Below are 18655 nucleotides of genomic sequence, written 5' to 3'. Positions count from 1 at the left end.
TAAACATCTTTAACCATAAAAAAGATAAAAATAAAATAAAAATTCGTTAATATAATAAAATAATAAAAAATAAAACTATATGAGTGGATATATTTGATAGCCATATTATCATTTTTCAATTTAAATGATAAATTTATTTAATAATTCATGATTTTTATTTTTACGTCATTTTAATTTATTTTTGCGTAAATCGTGACATCGAAGAGTTCTTGCCTTCTTGGTAAACCCGGAAAGGAAAAACTGACGAAAAACAGAATATAGAAGCGACGGAGAAAGGCAGACGAAAGAAAATACGTGCATATGCATGTGTGCATGCAGACAGGGAGGCGAAGGCAACAAAGCACATCGATTATATCGGCACCAAAGTAGCAAATATCGCCAGGCACTCGCAGCTAGGTTTAGAGATCAGTTTAGAACTTTGGGAGAGAGAGAGAGAGAGAGAGAGAGAGAGAGACAACAGAGAGGTTGATGTGCGTGCAAGGTCGAGGAGAGAGGTGGAGGCGACGAATCGAGCAGAAAGAAGCGGAAAAAACGCTGCAGGTTGTACAAACACCCCACCCTCCCCACTTCACCTCATTATACTCCATCCCCCACCCGGCACATCACTGTCACCTCTCTCTCTCTCTCTCTCTCCAGCACGCAGAGATAGAAACATACGTTACAAGGACAACAGTAAACATCACGCCACTCGGGGAGAGCCAGGAGGTACCTGAGAGATCAGAGCGAGGTGTAACAGTCTCACACCTTGAACGCTCCGCAGTTGGACACGGCATACCTTGTTCTTAAAGCCCTTTTGGTCCTTTCTCTTGTTCTTTTAGCTTTGTATTTTGTGGGTCTTCATCATTTTATCTTGTGCCTTCCTCATTTGCTCCGAGAGAGAGAGACATGGGTAGCGTTGGTGATCTACAAGGGGCTAATTTGAGTGCCACCGTTTCAGAAAGTGACACCAGAGGACGTATGGGCGGTGGCTTGCCTGCTGATCAATACGACCAAGGTAAGCTCTTGGGACTAGGGTCCTTCACTAAAATTTCCCTTTTTATGATGATTTCTGCCTTTTCAAGTGATTTCTATTGGAAAAGTTGTATATTTAACATTTTCTATGTTAAATAATCAAAATTTTAAATTTCTTGGGACTTGAAGGCTGCGATTGGTGGCCGTTTATCTTCTTCATAATGAATTTCTCAAATCCTACGAAGTTACCAGAAAAATATCATTACAATTGATAGACACTCCTGTATTTGGTTTTTTACTTCTATATTTCCACAAAAAATCACGCCAATTAAATGACTGTGAGGTCTTTGTCCCATCGATTCAAAAAATGGGTTCCTATAATTCTATTCTGTAAGTCATTTTACAGTTGTTTTACGCAATCATTCCCTAAAGTGGCTTTTATTTGTTTATATTTTCTTATCCCAGAAATGGATTCTCGGATTTGCCTTTCCCTCTCTCTCCTAGTCCATGATTCCTATCCGTTTTGTTTTACGTAAACTGGCTCTGCCTTCGGGTGTTAATTTTTCTGTGTTACGATGTTAGGAGAGAGAGATATATTGGACGCTAAGCTGTGGCATGCCTGTGCGGGCCCTCGTGTCTACGTTCCGCGTACTGGGGAGAAGGTTTTCTACTTCCCTCAAGGTCACATGGAACAGGTTCTACTCTCCTTTCCTTTTTTTTATTTCTTTTATTTTTCTTTGTTTTTTGCGGGTCCCGTCTGTTTGCACTGTTTTGTCTTCTGAACTGAATTTATTGAGATCTGATGGGAGTTTTGTATCTTCTGTCACTATTGATCCATTGTAGAAGGAAAAGGAAAAAGAACCATATTGAAGTTGGCTTTCAGCCAAGGGGCGAAATCAGAAAATTTTTACTTCAGAGACAAACCACTTTTTTTTTTTTTTTTTTTTTTTGGGGTGGGAAATTAATTTTTATAAATTAAAAACTTAAAAAAGAATTAAATTTTTAGGATTTTTCAAAATTTTGGGGGAGAAGCTCCTAAGCCTGGTTGTGGGTCTGCCCTTGCTTTCCTGGAGTACGTTTACGCACATATATACCGGCACGTTTAGGAATCTATAATTAGATAGCTAAATGATAAAAGTTACTACTCTTTGAATTTTATTTGACTTTGATGGGTTCAAACTAAAAATAATATTTTGTTGGAGAATTGTGTAGCAGTTTTACGATAGTTCTATCATTTCTCAAGAAGATTATATTGACGGTATGAACTTAAATAACACAAACATTAGGGGCGTGCTTGGCCATCTACAATGCTAGTTGAATTTATAAATTCGATGGACCAATTTGTCAAATGCAGCCACTGGCATCTGATAGTATAAGCATGAAGGGTTGGCAGTAAGTGAAATTTTTGAAATTATACCATTTTATTAGTTCTGGGGTGCCACCATTTTTATTTATGTGTCCAGATCAAGATCATAGATTCTCAGCTTTAACAACCATTTAGTAACCAAAGTGCCCTATATGTTTTAAATATTATCATGTATCATCATGTATCGCATTCTCGTCTTATTTGAGGTCATACTTGGTTATATGGAATCTGGTATAGGTTGAGGCATACACCAAACAAGATGGTATGAGGGAAATGCCAATTTACAATGTACCTTCTAAGATCCTCTGCAAGGTTGTTCATGTTCGCCTAAAGGTACATCATCTCTATCTTCTTTTTTATTTTTTGTCAATTCAAGATTTTTATTTACTTCTGATCGTGTGTTCAAATTGCAACTCAAGGACACTTGAAGACAACATAAACTTCTTTAGGCTTTGTTCTTTATGTGTGTGTTGATGGTGTTTTTTTTGTTCGGTTTTGGGGGGGCGGGTACGCAAACAACATGCATTTGCATGTATTTTATTATTCTTTTATAGAGTTCTTGATAATTTATTTGGTTTTTCAGGCTGAAGCTCAAACAGATGAGGTGTTTGCCCAAGTTACTTTGCTTCCAGAGCCAGAGGTCAGATAATGACTGCTGAGATGTTTAAGGGTTTGATAAATCATTTTCGCATAACTGAATGGGTTTCGTATCCTATTCTCGCAGCAAGACAAGCTAAGTTTGGAGGATGAAACTGCTTTGTCATCACCTACAAGAACCAGTGTATGTTCCTTTGTCAAAAAACTCACTGCCTCTGACACAAGCACTCATGGTGGATTCTCTGTTCGTAAGCTACATGCTCGCAAGTGCTTCCCACCTCTGGTTGGTATTTGCTCTATAACATATATTGTGAGAGGAGAACAGTTAATTGAAGCCTTTGAATGTTTGAATTTGGTTTCTCCTGTTTGGTAGCTTCTAACAATATGATATCTAGAATATGGCCTATTCCATTCTTTCTTGTTCCTACTCGGAGTAACTGCAAGTATGAAATAAGCATATTCTTTTTGTACACAAGGAATCTTTTACCACATTACTTCCTTAAATAAACTCTCGATCTACTTCATCAAGATTGCATCAAGGTTAAATGCAAAGTTAGTTATTCATATGTTAGTTATGTTCTTGCAGGACATGTCTCAGCAACCACCAGTACAAGAACTGGTCGCTAAAGACTTGCAAGGGCTTGAATGGAACTTTCGCCATGTTTACCGTGGTATGTTTACGAAGCTGAGTTTGTCCAAAAGCATATAAGCCTGAATTGATCTTACTATTATGGATCAGTGCTTCAAAAAATACTAACCAAACATGGATGTCCGATTTTCCTTGGAATAATGAACAAATCACTGTGATTACTTGTCGTTTAAACATGTAGGTTAGAAGCATTGCTGTGGTTACTGCATTGACATAGAAGTAGGGTCGTCCCTTCAAGGACAAGGCCTTTCTTTATGGGAAACCAACAACTTCAACTCTCAAAGCATTGATACTGGAGAGAAAGTTAATGGGCCAGACTTGCCCCTGGCTTTGACACAAATGGGGCTAGTCCCATAAAAAACCTATCTTTTCTCGACACAAATGGACACTTTATTTTTTATTTTTTTTAGTAAAAAGTCACCAAACTAGATGGACTAACATTCTATTATGTTCCTCTATTAGAGGGAATACTTCAGAAATTAAGAGAGACAAAAGAAAAAAGCTCTCTGGTGCTCTCCCACCCAGAAAACGCCCCCCTCCTAAGCAAGCACTCTCCAGAAAACTCCACACCGCTTCTCCCTTCCCCCAGTCCCTCTCTAGATCAATCCTCCCTCTGCGCACATCTTCCTCCTACTTTTCCACCCCCCATTTTCCTACTTTTTCTTCCTTTATTTTTGTTCCTGGGAATAGATCTACTAACAAAATACCACATGCCCCCTCCCATTGGAACTGCCGTCCTTCTCTCTACATCTCTAGCCATGATCAGTCACCCAAAACCACCACTTTGGGGCTGTACTAAATCAATCCCACACATTTGAAGAACCATTTGTACTAATTCCATTATATATATATATATGTTGATTGATTGGTTGACATAATGTTTAAATCGATCCAGTATGAATAATATTGTAAATTGTTAGTCAATAGCACCTATTCAGCCCACTCTTCTAGGTCCAGTAGATATAGCCATTTGTACTTTTCAATTTTAATAATGCATATTTGATCAATGTTTATGGAACCACAATGTGGTTGATTTTACATTTATAATTGAGATCTCAGATAATTTGTCAAAGGTTTGGAGAATATTTCTCATTAAATGTAGGGAGACCAAGGCGACACTTGCTCACCAGTGGTTGGAGTACCTTTGTGACTGCAAAAAAGCTTGTTGCTGGTGATGCATGCATCTTCCTTAGGTTCTCTCTCTCTCTCTCTCTCTCTCTCTCTCTCTCTCTCTCTCTCTCATGTCTGTGAGTGAATCATTCTAGGCTTTTTTTTAGTTAAATTTCCATGCACCTCTTGAATCCAAGTAGACATTCAAATCATGAAACGTTTATAAATTTTCTTTGTTGAAGAAATTTATAGTACCTTGCTGTCTTCAGTCGTTTGTTATCATTCACTTTGTTAATAACCATTATTTCTATTGTTAGTCAGTGTCTCCATTCTCATCGTTGGTATTTGTGCTTCGTAGAGGAGAGAATGGGCAACTTCGTGTTGGGGTTCGCCGGGCAGTTAAACCACTAAATAATGCCTCAGCATCCGTCATATCTGGCTGCAGCATGCACCATGGTATACTGGCCAGTGCTTCCCATGCGGTTTCTACTGGAACTTTGTTCACAGTGTACTACCGCCCATGGTAAGCAATAATCATATATACATAGAATTTTCAAAGGAAAGGCCTCTAGTAGGGGTTTAGTCTGTATCTCTGCAAATATCATTGGCCAAGCGATTCTTTTCTGTAATAATCATGTGACCATTTAATCCATTCTGCAGGACAAGTCCTTCTGAATTTATTATTCCTTTTGAGCAATACATGAAGTTAGCTAAAATTGTCTATTCTGTGGGAACGAGGTTCACAATGCCATTTGAAGGGGAAGAATGTTCAGAAAAGAGGTAACTCAGCCAAGCCTTTCTGAACTTGCTCTCTTTCACACTGCCCTTTTTGGGATTCTTTTTAATTTCAAAACCTAACGCATACACATCACTTCAACCGCACACCCCTTCCAAATAAAAAGAAAAAACATACATCATCATTTCTCTCAAGGCCGTACAGCTTAGAAAAATGAATGCAGTCTATGACATGCTATATTTAAAGAAATGTCAGATAAAAGTAGTCATTACTGATATTCTTCCAACTTATAAGCTCATATTTGCCCCTTCAATTCTTTTGCTCGCATGTTGTAGTGTGCCAACCAGATGTTCAGGTACCATAGTTGGTGTTGAAAATATCGATTGTATTAGGTGGCCTGGTTCAGAATGGAGATGTCTCAAGGTAACGAGATTTTTCCTAACCTTTAAAACATATTTCAACCTTTAAATGTCAGCATTTTGTAGGTTTCGTATTATTCTTTATACTTCAGGTTATTTCATTAATATATCCATGTTAGGTGCAATGGGATCGCACATCAGACACATTCTTGCTTCCTGAAAGGGTTTCCCCTTGGAACATCGAGCTGATAGAATCAACTAATAAGGAGCCCACTTCTACAATATCTGAACGAAAGAGGACATCATCAATTAATGCATCATTGCCTGGGTTTTCTAGATTGACCATTGACGGTCGGTGGCCTTCATTATCTACTATTTTGACTTTCAAACTCTCATTTTCTAATGTGTCAAATTTCCCTTTTCTATCAGGCTTATTTCATGGTTCAATTGGGTACGCATCTAAAAGACATAAAGAGGTCTTGCAAGGTCAAGAAAACAAGAAAACCCGTGGTCAAGAACTGGATGCAGAAACCCCACCAACAATACCACATTTGTTACCCTTATCAGATCCTGATTGGTGCCACAGACTAATGGGATTGGAGAATAAACCATGTTTTCCAATGCATGATCACTTTCCTCAACATAATAGTAGCACAATATCATATCCTGGTGGAAATATAACAGCTCCTTGCCCCACTTACCAGTGGCCCCCAATATTTCCTAATGGAGTTTGTGACAATATTTCAGTTAGCAAGAACATTTCAGTTTCAAATGTTACCATAAGCAATTCTGGGTCCCAGACGTTCAGGTCTTCTGAATCGAGGGATGAAAATGACGCTCCACTTTCCCAACCAACTAGTTGTTCAAGATACATGCTTTTTGGGGTCAATTTGGCCAATAGTCACCCGGAGCTCCCTTCACCACAAGTTGCCACTTATTGTGAGCATTCAAGTCCTTGTTCTCTCCCCCCAACATTTGAGTCTTGTGTTTCTAAAACTATCCAGGTTTCAGAGTCCTCTAAGAATAGCCCTTGCGTTCATTTGAAGAAACAATGCGAGAATTGTTCTATTACTCACAGAAGTTGCACAAAGGTAATTTACTTTTTGAATTTCCTTTAGACATGGTTCGAATGACTTGATGGAAATAACCAATTGAATTACCTGTAATCTTGCTTGGTAAGGTATTGGATTGTGGCTTAGTAACATCACAGAAATTAAGATACCTGCATTTCTAAATTTTGTAAATGTCAAATGCATGTATGTTTATGTGTATGTGTATATGTGTATGCATTGGTTATGTGATTCTAAGCACAACATGACATGTGGAATCTAAAGTTGCTTCTTCTCATGCCCTTGTGATGGTCAAGAAAATTCGACAAGCTAAGTTTATGAAATTGTGAATTGTAACCCTTCCAGGTGCTTAAGCATGGAACTGTTCTCGGCAGATCAGTTGATCTTGTGCGTTTCAATGGGTATGATGAACTCATTTCTGAGTTTGACGAGATGTTCGATTTCAAAGGAAGCTTGATTGATGGATGCAGTGGCTGGCATGTAACCTACACTGATTATGAAGGAGATATGATGCTGATAGGAGATTGCCCCTGGCAGTTAAGAACCAACCACATATTACTCTTTCAACTAATGTGTCATAGGGTGGTATGCTAGAGTTAGATCCAATGTTGGTATGACTTGGCTAATTTAATGATATTGTTTCATATATGCACAGGGAATTTTGCTTCAATGTGCAAAAAATGTTCATCTGGCCAAAGGAAGAAATTGACAAGCTGATTCAAACTCAACAGATCCAACTCACCTCTAGTTGCTCATTGTCAAGGTTAATTATGTCATCTTTCTCATCTATCAACATTTAGTTAAATGAGAGAGAGTGAGAGAGATGGTGTCAAAGCATTATGTTAAAATATGTCTATGCAGTTTTATGAAGATGTGGGATGAAAAATATACACAAAATATGTAAATGCAGCTATGCTTGTGATGTGAATGCTGCAGAGTGTTGTTTTTATGGACGAGATTGTTTGTGGTTGTACTGCTTGTAAAGCAATAATGCTTTATTTATCTGACGACACGCCTAAGATTGCTGTCCAAAAAATCTCCAACTATACTTTGCAATAGAAAGCCATCCTCTCCTCAAGTATTTATGTTTCATAGGGTAACTTATTATTTGTGTCCTCATATCACACTTGGTGGGTTTGCCAAGAATAATTTCAGAGGTTTTGCTTAGCTTACCCCTAACTAATCGGCGGCTTGGATGTAATTTGACCATTTTTTGAGCAAATTGATGTGCCAAAGATTCATTGGGGGATTAGAGGAAAATTGAAAAATCTGAATGAATGTTTTCTTGAGTTGTTTTTATTTCTGAACAAGTAGACTTCATTAGAAACATTTGGAACAACTGTTCTTGGTGCAGGAAGTTAAAAGTACAATTTAATAGAAGTAGATAAATTAGAAAGGTGGATCTTTCCCACTATAGAATTCCAATAGACATTGAGGGATCCTATTCAGGGGTATGCTACCTAACATGTTGGTTGTTTCCCATTGCACAATGAAATGTGTGCATTGATTCTAAGAACTATGTAATTTTGCTGCTATCCATTCCTCAAAGTTTTGCAGAAGGAACTGTGTGTCATGAATGATGCCCTCAATTATCCAATCAATGTTTTGTTGTGGTTGCAAAGCTGTTATGATGTTTTGTGAATCATCCTTTATGATAATCTTTCTTAGCTGCCTTAAGTGTGCTTCTTGGACGCTTATGCATGTTGTCATAGCTTCCCATTGATTTGGATTATAGCTAGTTGAAAATTCTATTATTACAAACTGGACTAAGCCATTGTTTGCCTTGCAAACTGCTGTTGAGGTGCTGCCTCATGATTTTACTATCACGTCAAATTTGATTAAGAGATGCTCTTGTGATGGGAGGGACCTTTCAGGGAGGTTGATCAGTGTGTTCCACTCTCATGCCTTGCTATGGTCTTTATAAGTGTTTAAAACTTGTCACAAATTGGTCAATGGGAGTGGTTTTGGACTCATAGATGCTCCTATTTCTACAATACCACAAAGTGTCTATTGCAATGATTGCATATAGTTGAAATTTGTTAGAATCTTCCAGTGTGATATGTAACATATTTATATGATCTAAGATTGACAATATCCAATTTGAGATGTCATTCCCTTCTGCAATAAAATTGTCTAAGGGCCATTGTGATTTTCTCCGAAGGATTCTTGAATAAGGATACTTAAGGAAGAGATGTGAAGTAGTTTCTTCATCTATATTGTAGAGAGGGTATAGGGTTTGATCTTCATCAAGTGTAATGCAGGTCTTGAGCAGTGATCTAGAGGGTAGTATGTTGCTAAGCACTTTCCACAGAAAAAGTTTTAGCCTATCTTGGATTTTCAAGGACCAAAGCTTCTTCTAGGTTGTTGGGGAGTGCATTGATGGTGTGATATTGGATTGAGTTGTCAAGACCAAACATGCAGACTTGACAGAGAACTTTTCAGTGGAGTGATGGATCCACTTGAGCTTGTCTCTAATGTTGTGGAATTGGTGTTGTGCTAATGGGATTTTCTCTATTTTAGTGACAATTGAGAAAAGAGAGTCTAGAGGAGGATTGTGTTCCATTTCCTAGATTCCTCAAGAACTAGCTCAAACACTGTCATATGAGGGTCTATCCTTAGGATGTTTGAAGAGGGCTTCAGGATAGTGGGTGAAATCATTGGTATCTAGGGGTCTTTCCAAACTTTAGTCTCAACTCCATTATTGATTTGAAAGCAGAAGCTAGAAGCAATGAAATCTTTGTTTCAAGAGATATTTCCAGAATCTCGAGTCAGTAGGCTTAGGAAGGATGGTTAGCCAAGAGGAGTCTTTCACATATTTATCGAAAAGTAGGTTTTTCCACACAACTTTGTTATTGCTAAGAAGGGTCCATCCAAGCTTACTCAAAAGAGTTTTATTTGAAGGTTTTTTTTTTTTTTTTAAATAGTCGAAGGTCCCTATTCATGAGAGATCCCGTCCCAAATTTTATTAAAAAGCCCTCACGTATGACAGAGGAATATCATAGAACCAATCTCAAATAAACAATGTACATCCCACAATTATGTACCAAAAATCAATAGCTAAAAAATAACCTTCACTGATTATCTTCTCAAATAAGGCAAACCTATTTTATCTAAATGTGTTAAACCCCAAATCCGCCCGTGAATGGAAGATGCATCATTAAAATCTGACATCAAACCTTGCGATTCTTGCTTTGCCAAAAAATCTACCACCATATTGGCTTTTCTATAAATATGGCGAAAATGAACATTGAGCTCCCTTACCATGATTTTCACTTCCTCCCAAAAATCCCAAAGGAACCAATACTTGCATATCCCAGATGCTAACCAACCAACAATAACTGTAGAGTCCGATTCTACCAACACATCTCGTATATTTAATTGTCGACATAACCGAAGTCCATCATACAAAGCTTTACATTCAACAATGGTGTTGGTGGCATGCCCATATGTATGCGCAAACCCCCCAATGACGTCTCCCTTATAATGCCGAAGAATGCCCCTTTCTCCAGCCACACCCGGATTTCCCGAAGAACTTCTATCCACATTGAGCTTTATTCTTCCTCTATTCGGAGGACTTCATGCAATTAATTTAATAGGCTTTGAAGAAATAGGAATAAATGGACATGCAAGCTACTCCATTACCTCTCTATCCTCTCCACCCATATGCTGGAATTTTTTCATTTTACAAGCAATATCTATAAGCCATACTTTAACTGATCGAATAATATTTTCAAGCATAAATTTAGTACCTTCTATTCTTGCTACACATCTTGCCCTCCATATCGCCCAAGAAATGACTATAGGGAGAGAACCCCGAAGCCAGCCAACCTGAGTGCACATAGAAGTTTTATTCCACCAGCACCACATCATTCCCTCCCAACACCGGATCTGCGTAATACGAATTTGGCATGTATTTGCAAAAAACTTCCAAACCAGTTTAGATCCTTCTCCTTCACATAATAAATGATTGAATATTTCAACCTTAGCTTGAGCACAACAATCGCATTTAGATACCAAAGGAATTCCTAGACGCCGAATAGCATCATCAACCGGAATAGCTCTTCTCTTAGCTCTCCAAACAAAACAATTCTCTTAGCTCTTCTCTTAGACATTTCATGACAGTAATAAGAAATTTCTATTCTATTTAGTCAAATGCTTCTTTCATATCAATTTTGATTTCCATTTGACCTATTTTCCCTTTTTTGTGCTTTAGGTGATGGAAAATTTCTTGAGCTACAATGGTATTTTCTTGGATCACTTTTCCAAGGATGAAAGTTGATTATTCTATGGAGATAAATTTGTGGAGGATGTGTTTCAATCTGTTTGCAAGGATCTTGGCAAATATTTTGTAGCAGACATTTGAAAGGCTTATTGGTCTATACTGGTAGACGGTGTTTGGTGATTCAGTCCTCGGAATGAGGACAATGTGGGTGTAATTCATTTCCTTTAGAAGATGACCATTGGTGAAGAAATTCTTAATAGCCTTTGAAAGGTCATGTTTGATGATGTCCTAGTAGGTTTTATAGAAAAAGCCTGTGAATCCATCGGGGCCAGGGGACTTAGAAGAAGGAGTTCGTTTTATGGTGTTGAGAATTTCTTTATCAATTGGTAGTATGCGCAGGTTCTCATTATCCATGTTAGAGATCCTCTTAGTGAACAAATTTTCTAGTTCATTAGGGAAGCTAGGTTCAGTGGATGAGTAAATGTTATGGAAGTGGTCTAGGAACATGTTTTAGATGTTGGAGGGGTCAGTTATCCACTCATTGTTTTGATTCTTTAGGTAGTGGAAGTTGTTCTTTCTTCTTTTCACGATGGATGACATATGAAAAAATTTGGTATTTAAATTAGAGGTGCTGAGCTATTGCAACCTAGTTTTCTGTCTCCACAAGATTTCCTCTCTCCTGAACTGTACATTGAGACAAACATTTATGCTTTCCTCTAAGCTGATGGATTGTTCAGAGAGGTCTTGTGATTGAATTATGGAAAGTTGGGTGCTAAGTTGTTTGATCTTTGTTTGGATATGGCCAAAGCACTCCCTATTCCAACTTTTGAGATTGTTCTTAACATGATTGAGCTTTTGTGTTAAGACATAGACTGGGGTACCAGAGATGCTAATATTACAAGTTTCTTCTTCTTTTTTTATTTTTATTTTTTAATCACTTCCAAGCTAGAGGGGTCCCTAGCTTAGAACCCCTCAAATTTAAAGAGTTTGAATGATTACTTAGGACAAAAGGTAGTTAAGAGAAGATGGGCGTGATTTGATGAGTTGTGGGTAGTTGGAGGATGGTTGGATTAGGGAAAAGCATTGTCCACATTAAGTTAGCAATTCCTGTGACTACCCTCTCATGAATATGACTATTCCCATGTCTCTTATTTGACCATATGAATTTTCATCTAGAATATCCAAAGTCAACTAAACCATTTTGGTTCATAAATTGTTGGAGACCCTTAGGTTGCGAGGGAGAGGCAAAGGACTTGTCTCCAATTTTTTCATTTTGGTTCAGAATTGAATTAAAGTCACATATTCCTAATATAGGCCCTAGATAGGGATATGTGATGTTGTTGAGCATTTTCCAGAAAGATAATTTTGGGTTACGCTGTACTGGGCAATATGCTAGAATGAGCAACCAAGGCATGTGAGCAAGATCCGAGTACATCATATAAACCATAGCATTACTTGATATATATAAACATGTTCAACATCCATAATAGACCTCTTCATTTTCTCAGGGGAGGGACATGCAGATATAAAAAAAAGCCTAATCTATTAACAACACCAACAATATGCACATCAGACAAAATTGTTTCCTCTAGGAAAATTAAATCAGGTTGGTGAGTTTTGATTTGTCCCTAAGTTCACGTATTGTAGGGGAACAGACAATTCCTTTGCAATTCTAGCAAATGAGCCTCATTTTTTATTTGGTGGCAGGATTGGGGGGAGTTCAGTCTGGTTTGGGGAGGTTTTGTGGATCGGACCGGACCTATTCGGACCGGTCTGGTCGCCATTTAGTCCACGGTTGAATTTTTATTTATTTTTATTATCCTATGACATTTTGTTTAATACTTATGTAATTATATTGTGATATATTTAATATATATATATATATATTAATATATTAATATATATATATATATATGTATATTAGTAATATGCTAATACTATTAGTCTATTAGTATATAGTAAATTAGTAATAGTTATTAACTTATTTACTATAACTAATAATACATTAGTACTAATACTATAACTAATAACTATATGTAATAATAGTAATACTATATGTTAATAGTTATACATTAAACAGTATAATAATACATTGATACTAAATATATATAGTTATAGACTTATAATAATTTAGTTATTATGAATTTATGATTAGTATAACTATATAATAGTATTTGTATTAGACTATTAGTAATTTAGTACATCTATATTATATTAGTAATATTAGTTATGTCGAATTAATCAGTGAGTATAACTATTTTCTACATTATTAGTATTAATAATATTAGTATTAGTTATAGCCATATAACCTATATTAGACTTAAGAGTCTTATACTATATAATAGACTAATAGTATTAGTACAATTGTACAAGTGTACTGTATAGCTATATATTAACACTTATTATAGCGAAAAGTATAACTATATAATAATCTTAATAGTAGATTAATAGTATAGTTATATATTAGTATTAGTTATACTGTTATAGTGATTTAATATATTATAATTTCTATATTATAATTTATACTATAACTCTTATAATATGTTAATATATTAATATATAGTAGTACTATATATTTTAGTTATATATTAAAGAATATAATAATACATTCATACTAAATATATATAGTTATACTTATAGTAATTTAGCTATAACTATATTAGCATTGGTATTACTTATAGTATTTAATATAACTATATAGTCTATATTAGTATAAGTATAATTATAGTATATTATAATTTTAGACTATTAGTATTATTTTTTTAATACCATATTAGACTATTAGTATTAGTATAAATATTAGTATTAGTATATAATTATAAATATTAGTATTAATTAACAATTATAAAATTAATTTATAAAATTATTTATATAAATTATATATTTTTTATTTATTTTTCATTTGATCCGGTCCAGAGTGGAAAATCCTTGAACCGAGATCGGATCAAACTCATTCGATCTTATCAAAATTGGATCGGACTCAATTTGATCCGGTCCGATCAGTTTGGTCGGTCCAGACCCATCGAATCTAACCCCTAAGTAGGATGGGCCCTACCGCCTCGGCCATGTTAGTGAGAGTAACAAGGGTATGAAAAGTTTTTTTTGATAGAGGGTATGAAAAGTTAGCTGAGAATTGTTACCGTCTATTTGGATTGAATTTGTGCTGCTTTGGTGGGTCCCCTGCCTTCTTGGCTTTCCTCATAATTTTCTTCTTCTTTCATATGCTTTGTGCATGGAGCATTGTTGCCAGTATTTACTGTACAGATAACTATTTTGGGTAATATTAAATTAGTAATAAATGTTGTAAGATAAACTTTATGTTTTCCTCCCACTTGACACCGTTAAGTTCGGACAACGGAATATTTTTCTATCCCATAGAATTTGATGATTATTTAGCGTTTAAATGATTTTCACAAGATGCTAAATGTGCTAAAGGAAGTAAAGGATAAAAGGGGGAACGTAAAACGACGTCATTTCAGTCCATTCAGCCTATCCCTTGCATTCTTCGTCCAAAAGTTCATTCGCAGGTTCATAATCCTCCTCCAGACTTTTCTGGGAAAGTGATAAGAAAATAAGAAACCAAAAGAAAAATCGAGAAACCGAAAATCCGATAACTATGAGGTCCTTGCATTTTACACCAGCAACTACATTAATTTTAAACGGTAATCCTCGTATATCATTCGCAAGTGGCTCTCCTGACCTCGATTTCCCGATTTCATTGATGCCAATTCAGCCTCTTAAACATTCAGTCACTCTTCTAAAACCCCAGTCTTATCCGAAGCCACAGATTAATGCACGAAGAGGAGGAGGAGAAGAAGACCCAGATTCCCAAGAGGCTCAAGTTCAAGACTTGAGGGTCCCAGAGCATTGGTTGATTCCCTCAAAGGCCTTGGAGGTATCACTTCTCCAGTTTCTTCATACCCCCGTTTTCGTCGTTATATTCATGTTTAATTAGCACCATCGGTTAATTTGAGTAGCCAGATTCCCGATGATATTACCCAATCGATCAAACTTATTTGTATTGTTGTATGTCATGAGCTTTAAGTTTGTATTGTTGTGATATCATGAGCTGTACTGCAACGATGGATACCAAAAAAGAGTGTATATATTTTGTAGATTGATTGAGACTAGTTTATAGTGAATCTCGTGAGGGGATTTAAAAAAAAAAAAAAAAAAACTTTGTAGTGCTATTAACCGGTTAAGGACTCCATGTTTTATGCTGCTACACTGTGTTGGACCTCTCCACCAAATAGCTAAAGTATAGTATCGTATCAAAGCTCAGTTCATTTATTTGTTTTTTTAATCATACTGAAACTGCCAGAGCCCTGCCCCTTTTTAGTAGGCATCTCTCATAATGTGATCGAAGACCTCTACTTGCAGATTTTAAAATTTTATCCTCAAAATTCTTGATTTGCTATGTATCTTGTGTAAAAATGTTTTCCAACATTATGGTATTTTTTGCATCACATGGGATGCAAGAATTGGACTTGTGTTCTACCACCCCGTTCTGGAATTCTTTGACATAATGTTATCTGTGTCGATTGATGGAGGGTTCTCTCAGGTTTTCCCTGTTGCAGCCAGGATATTCGTAACAGAAACCTATCACGTCTTTTGTATGTTGACAATACTTTATTGTTTTGAGGGAAAAATCCAATTCATCTTCATTGTGTGCGTGCTCTGTTCTTATACTCTGAAGTAGTCTTAGGACTAAAGGTTAACTTGGATAAATTTGAGTTGGTTGCAGTGGATCAAGTCACCAATATGGATAGTTTGGCAGGCATTCCGGGGTGTAATGTGTCATACTTACCTATGAAATATTTGGATCTTCCTTTGGGGGCCACTTTCACGGTTAAGATAGTTTGGGATGTGGTTATTGAGAAGACGGAATGAAAACTAGCTAGTTGGAAGAGAGTGTGTTTTCCCAAAGGTAGTAAGATTGTTTTGATAAAGATAACTCTCTCCAGCCTGCCTATGCATTTCATATATTTATTTCTGTTCCCAGCCAATGCAACTAACTGCCTAAAAGTTGCATAGGGACTTCTTTAAACTTCCTCTGGGGTGGGTTGGGAGAAGAGTTCATACACCTGGTAAGTTGGGCCTAAGTATTTTTTCGATCTACTTATCAAAAAAAAGTATTTTTTCGATCTCCAAAGGTGGGTTAGGAGTTTAAAACTTGATTTCTATAATCATACACTTCAGCAAAAAAATGGCTTTTTACTATCTGAATGAGCGAGAGGCCATGTGGAGAATGAGTGGGCACTAAGCATGGATATTTGTGGGGAGGGTGACATTCTAATGAGGTCCAAGGACCATATGAGGTGGGATTATGGAATGACATAAGAAAAGGGTGGGGGAAGTTTTCTAAGCATACTAGTTTCGAGGTAGGAGATGGTGTTAGGATTAAATTCTGGCTTGATTGGTGGTATAGTAATAGGGCTCTTAGAGACGCTTGCCCAAAGGTGAACATGGTGGCTCAGGTTAAGGATGCTTCAGTGGCAGACCTTTTGGAGACAAATAGGGAAATCTGTTGTGGATTGTAGATTCAGCAGAGTGGCTCATGATTGGGAGGTTGAGGCCTTGACTGCATCCTTTTAATCTTCTGTACTCATTATTTTCAGAACAATAGGTGAAGACAAGCTGCTTTGGGCTTGATCCAAGAAAGGAAGGTTCAATATCCGTTTTTTCTATGATGTCCTTTTCCTTTTAATACCAGCCCATTTACTTGGAAGAGAATATGGAAGACTAATGCACACCCAAGAGCTCCACTTTTTGCTTGGACAAATCTCTCGTGGAAGATTCTTATCAAGGACAATCTGAGAAAAAAAGTGATTGAGTGTTAGTGTACAAAAGGATTGGGGAATCTTGGACCATCGTTTACAGCATTTCCAGGTGGCTAGTGCTCTATGGAATGATTTCTTCGTTCAAGTTGGTTTGGATTGGGTTATGCCCAGGAGAACAGGAGACCTTTTTAACTCATGGCGAGGATTAGGCAGTTGTCCACCAATCTTGGTAGTTTGCAAAATGGTTCCTACATGTCTCATATGGTGTATCAAGATGGAAAGGAATGATAGAAAATTTGAGGATCAGAACTGGACGATAAAGGAGCTCAAGACTTTCTTTTTCACCTTCTCTGAACAGCATCCATAGGCTTAGGGCTTATTTGGACACTTAGAATATCTAAGAATTCTATGAATAATAGTGAAATGGTTTGAGTTAAGATATTTTATTGAATTTTGGGAAAGGAAAGAGAAAAAGTTGAATAAAAATATTATAAAGTTAAAAAATTGTTTGAATATAATTTTTTATTTTGAAATTAGAAAAAGTTTTATTGTTTTTTGTATTTGTTTTGGAAGTTTGGAAAAGCTGTATTGGGTTTTGTGTTTGGATAATGGTTAGGTTTTGTGTTTGGAATTGAAAAGTGTTTTATGTTTGAGTGATATTTGGGAAGGAAATTATGAAAAGTTTTGAGAATATATGAGAATACCTTGTTACCCAAACAACGCCTTACTCTCCATGATTATCTTGTGTCTCTTTTTATTTCCAATTAGATGACTCTCTTGTACGCATCATGATGTACATGTACTGCGCCTTCTAGCTTTTTTTGATGATACCAAGAAAAGAAAAGGAAAGAAAATATCTTTGACATGATTTCAAGAGCCAAAATCATATTTTACTTGTTCACAGTGACAAGACGATACTTCAATTGAGAAAGGGAGATTCTCTGTGATTTTCTTTGGGATGATTGCTAGCAATTTCAACATGCATGCTTGTATAACTCAGGATGTAGATGGTGTGACTGACGCTTAATCCAGCCTCTTTCAGGAATCTGAGTGGCTCAGGTTTACCCTTCATAAGTGGTTAGATGATGAGTATTGTCCCGAGGAAACCAACGTGGAAATCAGCAAGGTTGCTGCCAACTCATTCTACAAATCTTTGCTAGAGAAACAAACAGACCTTGGTGAAATCTTGTTGAAGATGGCTAGAGAATTGGAATACATCTCCTACCAAGAGAGCTTTCATGGGGCGTTCTCCTCAGCCAACGCAGCAGTAAACTTAATTGCCCAACGCATAGAGCAGGTTCAGTAGTTTAACATGTTGCGGTTTCAAAGTAACTAACCGCTATTTCCCTAATAAAACACTGCCGACTGGAGTGCGGGGGGTCTTATTATTGAGGATGTTAAATATTGTCTTGCAAGTCAATGCAATTGGGCAGCTTCACATGTCTTTCGCGAGGCAAACCAAGCAGCCCACATACTTGCCAAGTCTGCATTATTAATTGATGAGGATTTGTATGAAATTGAAGAATGTCCTTCGTGCATTCGTTATGTTGTAACCTCTGAACTGATTTAAGTTATATCAATGAAATCAGGTTCTTATTTCAAAAAATAAAAAATAAAACACATTTCTGTCCTTGCTTATGTAGTCTGATTTTCTGCAAATCAATGTTAATCAGAGTTCACTAACTGCATGTTATTTGAGTACTGAAGACCCGTATCTTTACTTTGAGTGTATCTTTTTGGAAGGTCAAAAGGAACAGCTTCAACTCTCCATTGCTCATTTTCTTCTTTTCAATTAATTCTTTTCTCCTTCCGTTC

At 36.6% G+C, this 18655-nt stretch overlaps 2 protein-coding genes across 5 annotated transcripts; both read left to right on the top strand.

Moving 5' to 3' along the window:
* The first annotated feature begins 383 nt into the window (after positions 1-383).
* Positions 384-11569, top strand: LOC122317016 (auxin response factor 4-like). 4 transcript variants are annotated; one of them, XM_043133903.1, is made up of 15 exons: positions 384-994; positions 1534-1646; positions 2555-2650; positions 2901-2957; positions 3042-3197; positions 3501-3585; positions 4666-4756; positions 5032-5196; positions 5334-5453; positions 5745-5832; positions 5948-6119; positions 6198-6859; positions 7184-7374; positions 7494-7601; positions 11052-11569. In XM_043133903.1, the coding sequence occupies exons 1-15, from the start codon at positions 886-888 to the stop codon at positions 11053-11055; spliced, it is 2217 nt and encodes a 738-aa protein (XP_042989837.1). In that variant the 5' UTR covers positions 384-885; the 3' UTR covers positions 11056-11569. The 4 variants fall into 4 exon arrangements, with proteins under 4 accessions (XP_042989837.1, XP_042989836.1, XP_042989838.1 ...); XM_043133902.1 differs by lacking the exon at positions 11052-11569 and having other exon boundaries at positions 385-994; positions 7494-7811; XM_043133904.1 differs by lacking the exons at positions 384-994; positions 11052-11569 and adding an exon at positions 1125-1341 and having other exon boundaries at positions 7494-7811.
* A 2960-nt stretch (positions 11570-14529) lies between these two features.
* Positions 14530-18476, top strand: LOC122316088. Its single transcript, XM_043132621.1, has 2 exons — positions 14530-14955; positions 17883-18476. The coding sequence occupies exons 1-2, from the start codon at positions 14677-14679 to the stop codon at positions 18144-18146; spliced, it is 543 nt and encodes a 180-aa protein (XP_042988555.1). The 5' UTR covers positions 14530-14676; the 3' UTR covers positions 18147-18476.
* The last annotated feature ends 179 nt before the right edge of the window (positions 18477-18655 follow it).

This window comes from Carya illinoinensis, chromosome 7, assembly GCF_018687715.1.
Source record: "Carya illinoinensis cultivar Pawnee chromosome 7, C.illinoinensisPawnee_v1, whole genome shotgun sequence".
Classification (NCBI taxonomy): domain Eukaryota; kingdom Viridiplantae; phylum Streptophyta; class Magnoliopsida; order Fagales; family Juglandaceae; genus Carya; species Carya illinoinensis.
This window is presented reverse-complemented; position numbering and strand designations above follow the sequence as displayed.

Bases quoted from the DNA above. Each gene is read 5' to 3' on its own strand.
- LOC122317016 (XM_043133902.1), top strand. From the start codon at position 886: ATGGGTAGCGTTGGTGATCTACAAGGGGCTAATTTGAGTGCCACCGTT. The intron at 3,586-4,665 runs GTATGTTTACGA...CATTAAATGTAG, and splicing joins CTTTCGCCATGTTTACCGTG to GGAGACCAAGGCGACACTTG. The intron at 5,833-5,947 runs GTAACGAGATTT...TATCCATGTTAG, and splicing joins CAGAATGGAGATGTCTCAAG to GTGCAATGGGATCGCACATC.
- LOC122316088 (XM_043132621.1), top strand. From the start codon at position 14,677: ATGAGGTCCTTGCATTTTACACCAGCAACTACATTAATTTTAAACGGT. The intron at 14,956-17,882 runs GTATCACTTCTC...AGCCTCTTTCAG, and splicing joins TTCCCTCAAAGGCCTTGGAG to GAATCTGAGTGGCTCAGGTT.